General features: G+C 35.4%; 1 protein-coding gene and 1 long non-coding RNA gene across 11 annotated transcripts; one reads left to right on the forward strand and one right to left on the reverse strand.

Moving 5' to 3' along the window:
- Positions 1 to 5,271: 5,271 nt before the first annotated feature.
- Positions 5,272 to 8,881, reverse strand: LOC113331627. 4 transcript variants are annotated; one of them, XR_003351082.1, is made up of 5 exons: positions 8,649 to 8,881; positions 7,377 to 7,480; positions 6,016 to 6,249; positions 5,489 to 5,648; positions 5,272 to 5,416 (listed from the first exon to the last, which is right to left on the reverse strand). It is a non-coding gene; the product is annotated as an uncharacterized LOC113331627 (long non-coding RNA). The 4 variants fall into 4 exon arrangements; XR_003351079.1 differs by having other exon boundaries at positions 5,489 to 5,653; XR_003351080.1 differs by having other exon boundaries at positions 5,485 to 5,653.
- Positions 8,882 to 11,680: 2,799 nt separating this feature from the next.
- On the forward strand, positions 11,681 to 16,947 carry LOC113331601. Of its 7 annotated transcripts, XR_003351065.1 has the most exons (4): positions 11,689 to 12,279; positions 15,778 to 16,024; positions 16,131 to 16,138; positions 16,519 to 16,947. XR_003351065.1 is itself a non-coding variant. In XM_026578298.1 (3 exons), exons 1-3 carry the CDS (start codon positions 12,212 to 12,214, stop codon positions 16,869 to 16,871), a joined length of 429 nt encoding a protein of 142 aa, XP_026434083.1. In that variant the 5' UTR covers positions 11,681 to 12,211; the 3' UTR covers positions 16,872 to 16,947. The 7 variants fall into 7 exon arrangements, 1 of the variants encoding a protein (XP_026434083.1); XM_026578298.1 differs by lacking the exon at positions 15,778 to 16,024 and having other exon boundaries at positions 11,681 to 12,279; XR_003351064.1 differs by lacking the exon at positions 16,131 to 16,138 and having other exon boundaries at positions 11,690 to 12,279.
- The last annotated feature ends 2,542 nt before the right edge of the window (positions 16,948 to 19,489 follow it).

The raw sequence follows: 19,489 nt of genomic DNA on the forward strand, positions 1-19,489 counted from the left end.
CCCCCCCCCCCCCATTCCTTTGGAAAATTTTATAGAAAGCACCCACCAAATAGCAAACAAGCCTCAAAAAGTAGATCAAGCAAGCACGGTTCAAGCTTCACAAGTGATTGGAGATTCATCAACAAGCTCTATTTGAATACCACCATCAATCTCTCCCTGCAAAGTAAGTAGATTCAATATTACTAACAATATATGGACAGTTAAATTCTTCTCTACTATGACGAATCACGGATATAATCTTCTCTTGCAGACTCATCATTGCATCTGTCAAATTTACAAGTCACCTTCTCATCTAGCCATTGACTGTCCTTTTATTTATTCAAAGTGTAGAAACTATGATGGGACACGCCGGTTTTGGATTGCAAAAACTGATGATGCTGAAAATGGAAGAATGTTTCTAAGGTGTTTGAATCACCCAAAGTGCGATGAGTTTCAATAGTTTGACAAAGCCGTTGCACTAGCAGAAGCAAGAGAAAACCATAAGGGCCAATGCAAGCCTATTGATGGATGTGATGGGTGTTATATGAAGGGAAAGGAATATGTTGAAAGAGAAGATGAACCAATGAGGATGGTCCTTGACACCGAGCTTGCAGACGATGTCTTCGAATATATTCACGAAAGGCTCAAAGGTTCCGCAATTGTCGAAAAGGGATGGAAATATATTATGCGATCATCTTTAACCAAAATTACTCCATTCCATGTTTTTCAGTATGTTTTAATTTAAAGTTCAGTGTTTTTTTAGTATGTTTTAATTTAAAGATCAAATGTAATGTAATAGATTATCTAGGAACGAAATTAAAATTGCATTCGTAACGGATCAATGATCAATCCCGGCATTGTAGTTTTAATTTATGAAGGGTTTACAAAGTACCGGCATAGAAAGTTATCTTATTTACCATGCCGAGTTTCAGCTAAACTATCCAAGTTTTTAAAAAAAAAAAAAAAAAAAAAAACCAGATTTCCGACATGGATATTTAAAAATATTTCCATACCTCTACAGTTCAAATTATATACAGGAACTTGGATCTTTCATCCGAAGTTTCCGGTATGGTTTTAGAAAGAAAAAAATTATGTCGATATTAGTTACGCCATGGAATTATAATATCAAGTCTAAGCCAGAAACAGAGCCGGCTCTGTTCGACATAAACATCTCGGTGCCGGCACCTTGGTGTGAATAAAACTTACCAAGAAAACATTTTACTAGAAATATAAACATGTTCAACATAAACCAAACAACTAAATTGTGCTTAAATGTTTTTAATCCAGGTATCATAAACCAAAACAACTAAAGAGTTAATCCAAAAACAAGTTCAGAGTTGTTCAAAACGTAACAACCACTATCCAAATGAAGAAACACAACTAAAGAGTTCATCACTTGGTCTTTTGCTTCTTGTGGACGCCCACCTTCCTCGTTTCCTCGAACAAAGCTTTTGCACTTGGGCCTTCCATTTTATCAAGCTTTTCCTCTACTTCCTTCATTTCTTCAAGGGATAAATCCTCTCCTTTCTCGTACTTGCAACCAAACATCTTCTTCAACTTGCCAAGCCGACACCGCTAGTTTCATACATCCAACACATAATTAGTATATATATGCTAATATAAAATTATGTGTACATTAAACGACTAAGCAATCAACAATACTTACTAGCAATCCAACAGTCTTATTAAGTTGAGCCATCGTAGGTGGTGCCTTTGTAGGAGTTGGAGCGGGAGGGTTTTCCTGGGGTGGAACTTTGACGTTTTCCGGGTGCACGACAAATGGATGTGACCCTTCTAAGTAATAGTACACGTAATCAGGGTGGGCTTTATCACCGTTTTATGCAAGCTCCCAATTATTAATATCTACCAAACGAAGTGGTTCCCTGTCCCTCCAATGTGTTGGTTCTGGAATTGGATCATACTCTACCCTCAACTTCAGCTTAGTTGAAAAGCTCTGAGAATGGTCAACTCCGTACCTTTCAAGAGGCTATGTCTGGATAAGGTAATTGCTTATATCCAAGTTGCCGCATGACACGTCGGGGATCATCCATAACGTATCATTTTGGGTGGAACAAGGGTCCATTGTAAAATGCAACGTTATTAAACCTCACAATTTGGTGGTTCTCGCTAGGCTCCTTGTAAGGGACGAACACAACCTCTTTGGTAGTCATCGCGTCCAGAGCCAATCTCATATTTATCAATCGACGATTATTACCGGGCTTCGGAATATTGTTGAACTCGTATCTCGTAGATCTATGCGCCTCGGGTTCAGAAAGGTTACTGTTCTTCAAGAAGGGGTAGTCCTTGAACAATATTGGGAAGTGTTCATAAGCCCACACCTATACCAATGTGGAATGATACATATAGGAAGCAGTAATTTTTTTTCTAAGTTCATAATAATGGTACATGTGAACAATATACATAAGAACATAAGTTTAAAAACAAAATTACCTGAAGTAGAGTGAAATTACCGACAAATTGGTTTGTAACAGCCTTGGAGGCCCTTCTCATCTCCACCATCAAATGTGTCATTACCACGGTGCCCCAAGAATAGTTATAGACACCTTCCAAAGGATCCAAGTATTGAAGGTGGTTTTCACTAACCCTGTTGCCACTAGCGTCAGGGAATACCTTAGTGCCCAAGATGAATAAAAGGTATGCAGCGGTTGTATAAAGAATTTGTGCAGGTTCCCATCCATCCTTCAAACTTCTTTTCTTCGTTTTTTCAAACTTCTCCTTAAGCAATTTCAGCTTGATGGTCTTTGTCCTACTATTCTTAGATACATAGAAGCTTTCCACATAATTTTTTTAGTCCCAACCCAACAGCTTGTTAGTCAGAGTGTGCAACTTTGACAATTCTAGGTCCGGAAAGTTATCTCCTTCTGCAATTGATTTTCCGATAACATTCAAGCCTAGAATGTTCTGAGAATCATCAGGAATAAATGTCATCTCTCCAAACGGGAAGTGCAGGGTATCAGTTTCACCATGATACCTTTCGACGAAGCAATTGACTGTGACAAAATCACACTTCACATAATTTTGTACCAAAAAATATAGACCAGACTCCCTTACTAATGTTTCGACCTCTTCACGTTCCTCAGACAAATCCCAATGAGACGCGGCTTGGTTTCGGCAAACACACACATCCTTCTTATGATCCTACAATTAGGAAATAACACGATTAAGAGATTTTACATAAATAAAAAACAAAAACATATGCACAAGATAAAAAAATTCTTACATAGGTTTGATAGATAGTATGAGTCCACGTGTCCTTGTAGCCAAATAGCATTCCCGGATCGTCAGCTTCACCCCAAATTTTACCACGATAAAGGTCAGGTATCATGTCATTAGTACGAGGAATGTGCGAACCTTTGAATTTTACTTTGCCTTTGCCTTGTGTTGGTTTTTGACTTTTCCCACCATCTTCCTCTAAAACTTGGATTTGGGTTTCTAATTGACTTGGTTCAACCTCATTATCTTCCTCCTCACTTTCTTTTTCATCTGGCTCATCATCTGGCTCATTGTGCTCAACTGTTCCAGTAGGTTCACGGATTACGAGTCGACTACGGTCACCACTCTCCCATTTTTCCCCTCTTGTAGATGCCTCCAAACGCTTGTTGCGACCTTGTTCTCTCCCTCGAGGAGGCAGATACTGAGGAGTACCAAGACCGTCCTTCTTTCTTTTCTTAATGCCAGCATCTTTAGTTTTTCCTTTGTTAGTTTCCTTGGCTCTAGCCCTATATCAAAAGACACACTAAATGAATAAACGCAACTCACTTTCATAATTAATGCCAGTATAGATATACCAAAAAACGACATACAATCATCAGTACCGACATTGATTCAGGAATACAATGTCGGGACCAAAAAATGGCATTGGCATTTAACAAAACCATTGTGCCGGGACAAGGTACCGACATTGTGGAATAATTGTAGAACGTGTCGGTAGTCTTAGGTAATTCCTAAGAAGTTTCTGTGTATAAATAGAGCACTACCGGCATAGACGTAAGAATTCATATCCATGCAGTAACCTGGTACCGGCATCGTATTCAACCTAAATTCTATGCCGGTATTGATAAAAATTTCCTAGGGTTTTCGTGTATACTAAAAGTGGACTGCCGGCAAAATCGAATAAATTTGAATCAATGTCGTGACAGACTATCGGCATTGTATTCAACATAAAATCAATGCCGGGACAAAACATTCAGTTTCAGGTGTTTCAGTAACTCAATACCGGCATAGCATTCATACTAAAATCAATGTCATAACCCTCTACCGGCATTTCCTTCAACCTAAATTCAATGTCGTACTTAAGTACCGGCATTGTATTCATACAAATTTGAATGTCGGAACTCACTGAAACTCAACTGTTTGAGTTAGGGTTCACGATTCTAACCTAAACCCACTGTTGTAAATCGATTCAAACACTTATAAACTAATTCAAATCCACTTACCTTCTCACAGAAGCCATGTTTACGAGAGGTTGATTGTCCTCCTCCTCCTCTTCTTCTTCTTCTTCGGCAATCTGATTGATTATTTCTTGTTGTTTTTGTTGAACAATCGATATTGAATTCGATTGGGCATTTGAATTCTTTCGAGGAGGCATGATTATAGATAGATTGGGGTAATCGACGAAGATATTTTTGAATCGACGATGAAGAACGAAGGTGTGAACGATGAAGAAGATGAAGAATTTTTTTTTTCGAAACCCTAAGAAGAGGAAGACGAGTGCTGAAACTTGAATGAACGGGGGATATTGATTTTTGTCTTTGATTTTAAAATTTTATTTTGTGGTAAGCGTAGTATAGTCTTTTCATAATGTGTTTAATTAACCAAACAATATTTTAGTACTTTCGCCCCAGAAAACACCCCTTAGCAGACACTATTGGTTGGGGGAAGTAATTTATATCCGCAATTAGTTCAAGTATCCCCCAATCGCGTGTTCTTTTAAAAGTTGAGGAATTTGGGAAATACTTTGGATAAAAAGCACTTTAAAAATTTTTTTAGCGAACACTAGTTTTAGAAATTATTGACATATACTGTATAGGTTTTGAAAGTGCTTTTGGAAAAAGAAAAGCATTGTAAGACTCTCGGGTGACCAAGTTGGTTAGCTGCTTTTAATACATTTTCTTTCTACAATAAAATATACCATATTCAGTCATAAAAATAAATGCTTAATTATCTATAAGAAGTTGCTTCAAAAAATAAAAATAAATAAAAATAAAAAGTTAATTATCACCGTAAGACTAGCTTTGTTAGTTTGTTTACAATACAGTTAAGACAACAAAATTTGATAAATAAACCTTATTTTATTTATTTTTTAATATATATAATCATACAGGAAGATCATGTTGATCCCAGAACACACTGCTAACTTAATCTAGCCTCTTTAGCTAATAAGTCAGCATACCTACACATTGCCTTCTCGGGGTACCTGTACAAATCTTTGATGTAAGAATCAGTAAAGGAACACAATGAGAGAGTAAGTGACCAAGTTCTTACTTACTGCCAGAGTTTACTCGAATAGGGTGAAGAATCCTGTTGCAGACACTCCGTTTACCACTTGACAACTAGAAAGACAAGAATTCATGGCATGGAGATGTGGTTGACCTGCCACCGACATTGGTGGCGGTTGTAGAACAGGGTATTCACAGGTGAATTGTTAGCTGCACTGCAAAAGGCATATCATTGACTAAGAAGATAATATCGAAAGGCAACACTGATGAGAAAACATATACATAAATAACTGGTCTAGTCTCAAACTGCAAGCAAAGTAACGCCTAAAGAAATTGGAACAACAACAATGAAGATGAGGTGTTTGGATCCACGAGAGTGGTGCAACTAGTAACCAGTAACTACTCTTTCTCGACTGACTCTAACGGTTGTTTGCAAGAGATCCTACTAAGAGTGTAGCATCCTAAATCTTAGATAATGTGCGTAACAACAGAGCTCATATACGTCTATATAGCTGGATTAAGCTAACCTGTTTCTTTTTCTCGAATAAACACTAGTGGAAGAATTAAGGAAACCTACCAGGCATGAGACGAAAACCATTCTGGATTCGGGACAAAGGAGTCTTAGGTGGCGCTGGAACTTGATATGTCATGAGATGATATGTGCAAGCAGATGATTAAACAAAATGATCTGTTTGTTCAGATTTAACCTCATGTAAAAGGCTCTGAAAAATTAGTGTTTTCTTCTTCCAGTTTCTGCCGTACTAAACATACATTGTCCATAAGTTATCATCCCATCAACTAAAGAGAGAGGCTACAAAAATAGATTGTAGAGACAAAAGAGATAAGTTACAAAACTAGATTGTTGACACAATTTACACCTACACAGTATAATCTTCCTATATAGCATCCTAAAAATTCATGCAAAACCAGAACACAGGACCAAGGCTGAATATGGAAACGATTCTGTTTTTAACGAACTCATTGGATAATAGGATCACTGGTTGTTCAGGAAGTGTTTCTGTAATCAAGAGATTCAAGACCATGTAAATGAAAAAACTTGCATCACTTTAGAAGTCTAACCAAGGTGTTTGTGAAATCATTTTGACAGCATTTTCAGTTTAACCGCTAAAAGAGAGCAGTATATGTTACCGTGAAACAATGCGGAGCTTCTCTAACTTTTGCACTACATCATCTAAAAAGAAATTGCAGGTTACTGGTCAAATATTTTTACAACATTAGTTGAACTTGAGAATGGGATGATGCATGACATATAACATAAACTCCACCATGTTAACCCAATGTCCAAAAGCCATTTAATGAGGCCAACAGATTACGGCCTTCATTCATTTCCACCACAATGACAAAAAGCGACGGAAAAAGAAGATTGTACCATATAACAGTGATTAAAAATAGAGGATCTTCGTATAAAAAATTGTACCCTAACAACATCTGACAACCCAACAACAGATTAAATCGTCAAAGCAAAAAATAATTCAACTGAAAGAGGACTTAATACTGCATCCGACCCATATGCTTATAATAGAGATAAACGTTATGCAACATGGTTCGTGCAGGAACTGATCGATTGAACACTTCCAGTGATAAGTTCAATGAATACAGTTGAATTAAGTGAACCACTACACTTTCAGCCATATAACATGGATCAATGAGAATATATACAGTAGGGCATTGTATCAAATTAAATGAATCGCATTGTAGAATTAAAGTGGGTTCAGAGAATCTATGCATAGGAAGTAACCCATAAATCGCATGGAACAGTTACCAAACTGAAGAAGTAGCTCAAGCTGAAGAAAGTAGCGAATTAAGTTCAAGGATGACAGAGCATTGACAGACAATTATTAAACAAAAAGGTAACAGAAGAGCGCAAGAGATGATCAGAAAGTACGGAATACAAATGAAGAAGAAGAAACATCGGACCTGGAGTTGGTGGTGAATTTCTGTGCAGAGTTATCGATCTCCTCTTGTTAAGAAGCCTTACCTTCCGAAACAGATATAAACCTTTTATTGGGGATACCACAAAACTTAAACATAAAACATGAAAAGCAAAAAGATTCAGAAAGAAATTTACAACAAACGAGATAACAAATGAAGCTCAATGACCACTTGCACTATCAGACTTAGAGTTAATTTAGTTTCTTGGTTAATCATTAACAAAACATATGTAAAATTAAACTTGCAATCAATATGAGATTCAGGTTAAGATTAAAATTCACTTCTAACTGAACCATTTTAAAAATATCGCGAAGTGAAAGGGAATGATTAACAGCAGCAGAAGCGTCACTCATGTGACTGACAACACAAATTACAAACGTTCATTTGGCTCTTAACATATTATAATTTATAAGTTAGAACTAAAGTCTAGCTTGGTTGAGGATTTAGGACTAAAGTCAACTGTATAATTGTCACTGTAGTTCATAAAATATGTCAGTTGGGCCCTAATGTAATAGCATTTAGCTCTCAGTCAACTCTCACTCGAACTATTCCAACATTCGCAGACACCAAACAACTTCAGCTACTACGATATCGAAATATCAATTCCAGCAATATGGAGATAGAAACAATTAAACCTTAGAACAATCTGGGCATCCAACCACAGGAAACGAAGCTTGAAGCTGGTAAACAGGAGTCATGGGTACTCAATACGAAACCTTAGAACAGTAAACAATTAAACTTCATTTCCAATTAGTAATTTTAACTTTGGCATTGGCAATTAAACCTTAGAACAGATAAAGACTAACAACGAAAAATTCAAAAGGTGTCACTAAAAACAATCTGAGTTACACAATGGTTAACTATCGAGAGCCAAAAGTTGACTATCGAGAGCCAAAAGTTGAACATGAATAGTGTTACAATGGTGGTTGTGCCGTGGGAAACAAAATCTAGTTATGCCTCATACCATAAATTGGAAATTAGTTACCTACACTCTCATTTTTGTGGCATTAATCTGGATCACCCTCGTGTATTTGTTTATACTGAATTATTTGTTTGAAAATACAACCTAAACACCAGAATCAGTAGAATAGTTCGCACATTAGTTAAATGGGGAACACAATCAGATAAGTCTACAATTGAAAAGAGCCCTTTAAACACCCAAAAAAAGAAAAAAAAAAGGAAAGAAAGAAACGTGGAGGAACTATAGCAATGCTCAAAACTCTAATAATGAACGTCGAAAAGCTTGAAAGAAATTACCTTGCACGGGTGAAGCAACTGGAACACAACGAATTCGAAAACCCTAATTTCCCTTCTTAAGAATCAAAAATGACAACAATGAATTGAGAATCACGGCTATAAGAAAACAATCTCAAAAGCAAACAGAAGCAGCAAAACTCAGAAATGAATCTGGAAAATTAGGGTGAATATTTTGTAAGGAATTGGTAATAGATGAGAGGATGAATAATTTGGTTGGAGAGAGTCAGAGAGAGAAGCTGTTTAAATTTTGGTTGGAGAGAAAAATGAATTCTTTGGTTATATAGACGAATCAGATTGGCTTGAGACTGACTTACTAGAAGCTGAATGGGCTGAAACCTGTTAAAAAGCTGTTTTGTCTTTCAGGAATTGGTAACAGATGAGAGGATTTTTGTGCGTGCAGCAGCTTTACTGTGATAGGGAATGACAGATGCAAGGAAGACTCTCTGCATCATTAACACACAGATAGCAATGACTAACCAAAACTCTCCATTTTCTTAAGTTAGAATGTTATTCTTGGCAGCACTCCAAACTCCAATGGAAGACGCTGACTGATCGGATGCCCAAACAAGACTGACTTGCCAGAAGAAGCTTATCCTACATGAGATAGTCAAGTAGCATTCGACAAAGATGAGAAGATTTTTAAAAGCTTAAAAGCATGGGACAATATTCTCGAAAAAGCTATGTATCTGAAACTGAAACTTGAATATGAACATTCAGTTTAGACTGTTTAGTAACATTCATTTCATTGCAATAGAGTAATGTGCTAGAGAACCTGTTAAGCTACATAACAAAGCTTCAAGTAACTACACCAGACCAGCAGTAAATGGAACCCCAGTAGACGGCAACCATCCAGTCCCATTTATGAAATTTTTGACCGTATATTTGAGGATGGCTTTATGTGGGATTTTATCCGCCATGAAATTACAATCACTTTTAACATAAAAGTAAGAAGAAGAAGCAAAAGAATTGTTGATGTCCAGAGCTTTATCGATAGAAACTTTACACCTCCAATTTGCAGCAAAATTTCCTCTCCTCATACCATTAATAACGTTGAGATTGTCATTGAGGAAGATGATGTCGTTTATTCCTGAGTTTCTAGCCCATCTTGTGGCTTCACAGCAAGCTCTTGCTTCTGCCTCATCAGAATCAGAGCACTTTCATGTTCCTCCTGCAAAGTTACATATAGACCCAGTTTTGTCAAATAACACCAGAGCGTAAGCAAAGCTCTTAGACAGTATATTAAAAGCAGCATTAAGCATAATATAATTAGAGTTACTAAACACATAAGTTGACCCAGCTTTGCAGCCTGGATGAGAAAGATCACGAGCTTTTTTAGGTCTAGCTGAATGGCAAGTATAATTACTCAGGCTAGTGACTTGAAAAAAGTTCAGATCTTTTTTCCACTACTAACAAAATCCTAAATTGTAGGAATTAAGTCATGCATTTAAACGTGTTTAGTATTTTCCTAAAGACTAGGACACTTAACAAACAATTATTCAAATGTCAAAATATTCAAATATCAAACATAATTATCCTAAATTCTAATATTTGAATTATAATTCCAACACTCTTCCATAATTCAAATATTCTTCTTAAAATTTTATTATCTATCATCATTATCAGTCGTGAATCTAAGATCAATGTGTAATCAAAGTCGGTAGCAGTGGTGCTTCTTCCCGCAGTCGTGCATTATTCACAATAAAAAGTATTGGGCATTTCTCGTTTCAATATTCTTAGTGGTATTGATCGTATATATCTCCCCATCGTTCTTCCATTCCTGCAATTTCACCCTTCTTGCACTTCTGATTCACCAGTTGTATCATGAACCGTTGCATCTTCTTTTCAGCTTCCCATTTTCTCAAAAACGGTTACAAAAATATCATAGGTTGAGGCGTTAATCAAGGTATCTCTCTTAGAGCATCTCCGGTAGAGGGTAGATTTATTTATTTTAAGTGACACATAGGATTTTAGACCCCCGTTTGGCATAAATCCATCTCCAACAGTAGGGTCCTACAAGTTATGAGGGACCAATTACTAAATATGAAGGTGTTCAAGAAAGTGTTATCTACACCTCCGGTTGCACCTCCACGTCATATTTTTAACTAATTTTCTTTTAATTGTAAGGATTGAAATTCTCACAATTCGAGATGATTTTTTTAGATTTGAGGTCCTATATTTACTCTATGTTTAGACCCCATAAATTAAAGGACTAAATAATAAATCCACATAGGATTTTTTGCACCTTCTCTTGGAGATGCTCTTAGGTTTAAATTTCAAAAGAGTCAAAAATGGAAAATCTGTCGGTCCCATATAAATGTTGTTTTTCCTAAATATGGTAATGATGAGTGTCAAAAATCATCTGCTCATAAGTATATGCTATACCCAAAATTTTATCAAATTTTAAGGAAATAAAATATCTTCTTAGTGCATAATTGCAGAGGATTCTTTGCTCATAAGAAGAATATAAAACCTTCGTACAGTGACCAGTACCACAACCTTGAAAGACTCGCCCATTGTTATCATTCAATAAAATTCCTCCAGTCAAGCATCTAATGGTTTCATCTTCTAATGAGATTGTTTGGAATCTCATGGCTAGAATGAGGTTAGCTGTCTCTCAGGGTGTTATTTTAAGATCAATTACATCTTCTCAAACAGTGAATGATGCAGCTGAAGATTGGTCAGCAAATTTACTCGGCAAACTCTATATCAAAGATCCAAAAGATACCATTGAATTTACTGACATAAAAAATGATGCTCTTACTATGTGGAAAAGACACAAACCCATTCAAATCAATGCTATGGCTCTCAACACTTATATCTTTAAACTGAATTATGTGGAATCTTGTGAAACCATCATCGCCAATGGTCCGTGCAGTAGGTGGTCATATGATGGATGTTCAAAAATATGATAACCAAAAAGAAGTCAAAGACCATATATTCTCAAGCCAGATCTGGCGTATCCAGTTAAGAAATTTGCTTCTTGAACACCTTAATGTTCAGGTTGTTGATGATACATGCAAGGATATAGGGAAAAAGATAGAAGTAGATCCAGAAAACTGCAGACCATGTGGTACTAAGCTTATCACCATTTGAGTTAAAGTGGATCTCGATAAACCACTTAAAAGAGGATGATGGCTATATACTTCTAGATCTAACAAAATGCACTGGGTGAGGTATCATTTTAAAAAACAGCCGCATAAAATCTATAAAGAATGTTTTGTGATAGAGCATAACGCATCAACCTGTGAAGAAAATGAAAACCAACTCAAAGTGGTGGCCTATACTCCAGTGGAATTTTACCAATGGTGCCAAAATCATACAGATGGCCAAGCGTTCATGGCTGTCATTGCAGAAGAATATGGGTGCCTTAATAAGAATCGTGCCTTATCTTCATCGACAAAACCAAATATTTCACAAGAAGGAGAGTGGTTTAATAATAGAAAGCGATTGAAAAATACGGATACTGAAACCGAAGACTTGGAGATTGAGGTCACTGAGATGAATTATCCTGATTCTGTGAGATCTACTGCAAATCAAATCGTGGAGGGTGATGTAGAGATGCGATGGAGATTTTGATACACATGTTCTTGGAAATCTCAATAATGGAACACATGATGGAACTGCAAACAAGGTTTTTATTTTAATCTCAACTAAATATTTGAATTTAAGTCGAATATACGCTTTGAAATTTGAACTGTTGCATCCTCTTGATTTCATTAATTGTTTTCTAGGTCATAATAGGGTTCCTCTTTTTAAATTGCATGTTTTTAGTCGGTTTACAGAAAAGTCTTTCAACTGTTTTGAATTGATTTATTTAGAGGGTTTTCTTTTTAAACTTCAATAGATCTATTAGCAATCATAAAAAGGGTATTAGTTTTACTCAAGACATGAAGATTTTGAGTTGGAATGTACAAGGGTTTGAAAACAAGTACACTAGGTACCATTTAAGTGATCTTATCACTACCAATGATCTTGATTTGGTATTTCTTTCTGAAACTAAGAATAAGGAAGGTAAAGTGTTGAAATTCACTCAAAGATTAGAGTTTTATGACTATTTTTATATTAAGCCTATTGGGATTTCTGGTGGCCTCTTTCTACTGTGGAAGGATGGTATAAACATCGATATAGTGTATGCTAATAGGAATTTTATTATCTGTCGTACTGAATTAAAGGCTAGGAGTCCTTGTGGTGGGTTTGGATGTAGAATTTTAAAGGTGGAATTTATGAGTCCAAGGGATATGGTAGAATTACGTTTCCGTTTGTACGTTTGGTTGTCCAAATCCTTGGAATCACGTTTCCTACGGGATTCAGTTTTCTAGCAAATCCTTCATATGGAGTCCGACTCCTCCCCGCTAAGATTTGCTGGAAAACTTACCAAGGGATTTATGGACCCACTTTTTTTAACTCTAAATCCCATATAAATGCAATTTTAAGATTTGAGGGTAATGGAAAACGGTACAAAGACTTTAAAACAAGAAAACTCTATAAATTCTAGGAAATATTAATTGAGTTACCAAACACACAAGGAATTTACATGAACCCCAGAACTTTTAATCCCATGAGATTATAAATTCCTGGAAACGGTAAATTCTGCAAACAAACTCACCATAAATCTCTTATTTTTTGTATGTATGGCGCTTCGGATGATGAAGATGTTAAGAATCAGTGGGAGTATCTCAATGGACCAGCTAATGGTTATAAGTGCCCTTGGATAGTAGTTGGATATCTTAATTTCATAACTAGAAAGGAAGACAAATTAGGTGGAAACAACCCTTCTCGAGCTGTATTGGATGTTGTCAATAATCATTTGGACTTCCTAAATCTTAATGATATTCCCTTCGTAGGATCTCCTTATACTTGGAGTAATAGAAGGAATGATGTCTCTTTAATCATGGAGAGATTAGATATAGCCCTTGGTAATGATAAGTGGTCAGAGGATTACCCTAATAGCGTAGTGTATCATTTAATACCTTATGGGAGTGATCATTGAAATATTCTTTTTGTTAGTGCTAGAGATAACAATCCTAATAGGAAGCTATATCGATTTAACAAGTGCTGGTTTCTTGATAATAATTGTTTTGATTTAATTAAATAAAATTGGAGTGTGAACATAAATGGGTCTCATGCTTTTAAATTTACTAAGTCATTGCAAAATGTTAAGAGAATTCTTAAAGATTGGAATATCAATAAATTTGGTAATTTCCATACCCAAATTAGAGATATTCAATCTCAAATTTCTTTGTTGTCTCAATTGATCTGCTCATTATAATCAAAATAGGAACATAATTGTTGATCTGGAAAAGAGACTTAACTTTTTGTATGATGTGAAAAATGATTTCTATATGCAAAGAGCAAAAGAAAATGTTTTGACATTTGACGATAGGATGCATGATAAAGTTAAGTTTAGAAAGAAAAGAACTCACATTGAATCTCTTCAATCTGATATCGGTGTTTGGCTTACTGATAAGGATAGTGTTTCCCATGAGCTTAGGAATCATTTTTCTAAGATGAGCAGGTCTGAATACTTACCCCCTGGATTCTATCAAAATGTGGGAGGTTACAGGTGAAGATATGGTTAAGATGGTTCATGCTTTCTTTCATTCCAAACATTTACTAAAACAACTAAATCACAGTTTTATTCGTTAATCGCTAAGAATGCTTCACCTAGGAATGCTGCGGATTTTAGACCTTTAATTCTTAGTAATGTAGCTTATAAAATAATAAATAAATTACTAGCATCTAGGCTTAAAGTGGTAATGGATAATTTTATTAGACCTTACCAAGCTGCATTCCTTGCTTCAAGACAAATCACACATAATTGTGATTGCTCATGAAATGGTTGACACTATTAGGAAAACCAGAACTAAGAAATATCTTGTGGCTGTTAAATTAGACATGTCTAAGGCTTTTGATAGAATCGAATGGAATTTTCTGATTGCTATCCTTAGGAAATTAGGATTTCATGAAGATTGGTGTACAATGATATATGAATGCATTTATACTATTTCATATTTTGTTTTTCTTAATGGCTCGCCAAGTAAAGTTTTCTATCCAACAAGGGGTCTTAGACATGGAGATCCCTTGTCACCTTACCTTTTCATCATTTGTATGGACTGGTTTTTTAGAATGTTACTCAAAGTTGAACAAGATAACTCTCTGCATAGTATAAAAGTCACTAGAACTGGTCCCTCAGTTAGTCTTTTTTTTTTGCAGATGACTGCCTGATATTTGCTAAGGCCAATCTTGGTAGTGCTAGGACTTTAGATAGTATCATTAAGGAATTCATTAAATTCTCAGGTCAAACTATTAACCTAGATAAATCTGGTATGGCTTTTAACCCGGAAATGGATACTAGCATCAAGAACCAAATTGTTGGTATTCTCAATATAAAAACTCTCGCTCTTAAAGATAAATATTTAGTTGTGCCCATTCTTATCTAGCAAAACAAAATGGATACTTTTGGACATCTTGAGGAGAACTTTTATGGTAGACTAGCAATCCGGAAAGGTAAGAATCTAAATCAACCATCTAGGACAGTCATGGTTCAATCTGTTTAAGGTACTTTAGCCTCACATCATCTTGTTGTCTTTATGATGCCTAATAAACTTACAGATAGGCTAGATAGCATTCAAAAGAACTTCTGGTGGAACAAAAAGCCTGGTGCTAGAGGTGGGTATTTCATTAATTGGAAGTGTGTTGCTAAACCTAAAGCTCTAGGGGTTTAAACATAAAGAAAACGACCGAGTTAAATCAAGCACTCCTGGCTAAACTAGTCTGGAGAATGCTGCATGAGGAAGATGCACTATGGGTTCAAATTTTTAGGCATAAGTATTTCCCAGATTATAATCCTTTGCATTATGCTAGTCTTGAGGGTTCTTGGGTCTGGAAGGGAGTGTGCGAGGTTCTAGAAACCATTAGAAATCACTATTGTTGGGAAGTAGGAGATGGGAGGAAAATTTCCATATGGAAAGATAGGTGGGTCCCTTTTATAATGCAATTGCTTTCTTCTAGATTTAGTTCTGCTGACATGGAAACAGTGAACCAATTGATGATTCCCGATAGTAATCAATGGGATATGATTATTTTGAATGCTTTTTTTTAATGCTGACGTGGTGAGTGATATCTGTAGGATTGGAATACCTTTAAAAGGTGTGAAGACAGGCTCATTTGGATTCCTGCATCTAATGGAATATTTACAGTTAAAACTTCTTATCAAGCAGTTGACAAACATGATAGTAGTGTTACTATTACTTCAGCAACCTTTCCGTGGAAATAATTATGGAAGTTAGTGCTGCCACCAAAAGTCCTACACTTCCTTTGGAAGTGTGTGCATAAATGTCTTCCTGTTAAGAGTAAAATCTTTACGAATACAATAGGTGATGAGAGTCATTGTGTTTTCTGTCACTCTTCTAGAGAAACTATTGATCATTTATTATTGGATTTCCTTGTCACTAACCAAATTTGGAATGTTGCTGATCCAAGTTTTGCAGGTATATTTTCTGGCTTCACAATAGAGAAATGGATATCTAGCTGGTTTGATGATGATTCTGGTGGAATTAGAGTGCCTAACCAGAATATGATAATTTCTGCAGGGTTTATTTTATGGCATATTTGGAAGATACGATGTATTGTACATTTTGATAATGTGAACTTTAATGTGGATAATATTGTTAGACTGATTAAAAAGGAAATGCAGTAATGGAAGGAGAACATAGCTAGATTGATTGTTCAACATAATAGTAGTACCAGTTATGGAATTGTTGTACCATGGACAACACCACCAAATACATTTACTAAATAAATTTTGATACTTCATATTATAAATCTAGTAAATGTATGGGATCTGGACTAATAGTGGTCGATGCAACAGGTACAATCCTTGGAGCAAAGGGTATCCCATCAGTAGCAGAGGATAAAGAGCAGGCAGAAGCAATGGCGGCATTGGAGGCAGTTAAAATGGCAAAAAAAAAAAAAATGCAAATCACAAACCTGCAGTTGCAAGGAGATTGTCTTAATGTTGTTAACACTTTAAAAGGGAGAGTTGGGTCCATCAAATGGACAAACAATGCAATTATAAGGGATTGTTTAGAATTGCTTAAATTTTCTAACAAGTGGGATGTGTCTTATATTTCCAGAGCCACAAATAGTGTGGCTGATGTACTTTCCAAAAATGTAAGTAGTAGTACTAGTATAATCAGATGGGAAGAAATGATTCCCAGTTGATTAGAAGATCTCATTAGAGAAAAATTTAATGTAATTGAAGTTTAAGCAATGAAAATCTCCTTACCTATTAAAAAAAGAAGAAAAAAAACTAGAAAACATCAAGCATAACAATCTTTATCAGCAACATCTTTGATCGTTTGCTATCTTCAGTGGTATTATCATTGTTAGCAGATCAACCTCAGCATCATTTCAACCAAGCTAACATATTATGCAAATTAATAATCTGCATCATCATCATCATAACATAACATTTTTCTTCATCACAATCTCTCAAAATTAATTTTTGCACTTACAATAAATAAAAATGAGAACCATTTTTCCATACCAATTTTCCTTTTGAAAATCTCCTTTTTTTCACCAGATAAATTAAATCATTGCTTTTTTTCTTAAGTTTTTTGCTTGTAACTCTCCCTCAACTCAACTCTCTGCCCCAGCTCTGATACCATGTGGGATTTCCACAATAGCATAGATAGGAGTGAGAGAGAGATTGAAACACTCAAAGATATAAAAACTACATTGATAATCTTTCTGCATTTTACAATAGAAAGTTAATCTTTATATAGGCAGTAACTCAAAACCCTAGAATACTCTCATTATTCCACTACTAACAAAATCCTAATTTGTAGGAATTAAGTCACACGTTTAAATGTGTTTAGTATTTTCCTAAAGACTAGGACACTTAACAAAAAATTATTCAAATTTCAAAATATTCAAATATCGAACAGAATTATCTTGAATCTAATATTTGAATTATAGTTCCAACACTTTAGAGTCATTGTACACTTTGAAACCCCTCCAATTTACTCTTCCTATAATCTTTGCTCAGGGTCCTCTATTTATGTACTCTATATAGGTCAATGTGGATAAAATCTTGTTGTCATATTTACTCCTTGGCAACCATCCTTCGCGGGAAATGAAATCACCAAAAAAAGATTGCATCACCACGGTTGTCGCGTAGGACCTCCATGGGAGACTAAAGTAAGAAGAGAAATTCTTTTTCACCCTTTCAAGACCTAGGGTAGCTAAAATGCTGCAATTGTGCAAGACGATTCCGATATTCATCTTTAAAGTGTCTCTTCCATCTGTCGTGATTGTTATGCTTTGCCCTTGATTCGGTTTTCTACAATATATATTACAGTTTTAAATGATTGTAGTTGACTGTCCGAATATGAAATCAAGTGTCCCTAGAATGTCGCATTCACGATAGAATTGACGGTTTCTTTGGCGTAAAGGGTGTCCTGATATCCTTCAAATCTCTACCCGTTGAAGACACATCTATCTGCCTCAGTTCTCAGGGAACCAGCTTGATGTCTATTAGGACCAGCAATATTGACAATGGAAATATCGCGTGTCATAAATCCATCTCCTAGTACAACTACACAAAAATAAAACACATATACTTTTCAGTGATAGATTGTAGCCTTTGCTTTCGATAAGAAGACCAGATACTTAGATTGACAGAAACCTCATGCAATTGTGCACAATCACCCAACAGTAGTCCTAGCATATATGCCAAGTAAATGGGAAGAAATGTACTAACTACCAAGTAAGTTTAAAACTTCATACATTTGTCCATGGATCAAGTTTTCCAATACAATGTTATGACAATAACTTTAATCTTGAATTCTCAACACATGTCAGCAAGACCTGGACATAATTATGTGCAAGCAATTGTAACCAAAGTACAGTAAAAACTCCATTTATTGATACTCCATATATTAATAAACTCTATATATTAATAAAAAATTAAAGTCCCAACTTGGACCAGTTATAAATAGTAATAACTCTATATTTTAATATTAATAGCTTTTTTTGGTCCCATCATAAGAAAATTACCTCCACATATTAATATAATCGTCAGCATTGGATACTTAAAGATCTTATTACATCAAAAAATAAGATGAAACAAAATACTTATCTATAGTTGTTTGAGAAAATGATGTAAATTTCTGGATTCTTATCGCACGCATCTTTCGATTTACGGGTGCGTAAGACCTAATTACTATGATCACCTTCTTGTTGAAGCAAAAACATTTACAACTTGTCAAGCATATTTAAAGCTTCTTGGAATGAAACATTTGGTATTTTGTATCATCATCGTCAGGATTATCTCCCTCCTTTTCTTGTCTAATTCGCATATACGACTTGTTGCTTATTTGGATAATTAAGGAAGACCTTTGTATCCATTATCATTTACATACTTTGAATTAGCAAAAAAATATATTTTTTTGGTATACTTCCCTATATTAATAAACTCCATATATTAATAATTTTGTGAAGTCCCAAGACTATTAATATATGGAGTTTTTACTGTACTGGCTAACAATGGCCAATACTATTTGGCATACCCTGTATGTAACAAGAAATGGTGCACCCAAATTAATGTCAGGTATTGTGTTTACATATCACTATGAATATGATCGAGACAAACAAAAATATCTATGTCATAATACCTTCTCTGCTTTCAAGTCTAACATCTCACTCCCTAATATTTTTTTTTAGCTTTACATAGTTTATCTGAAAAATTGAAATTAATACTCACTAAGTTTTGTTGAATCTTATGTTCCAAACCCACTTGCATTGCTCTGATGTCCAATGATTTTGGTAGTTATCATACC

Source organism: Papaver somniferum, unplaced genomic scaffold (genome assembly GCF_003573695.1).
Source record: "Papaver somniferum cultivar HN1 unplaced genomic scaffold, ASM357369v1 unplaced-scaffold_125, whole genome shotgun sequence".
NCBI lineage: Eukaryota > Viridiplantae > Streptophyta > Magnoliopsida > Ranunculales > Papaveraceae > Papaver > Papaver somniferum.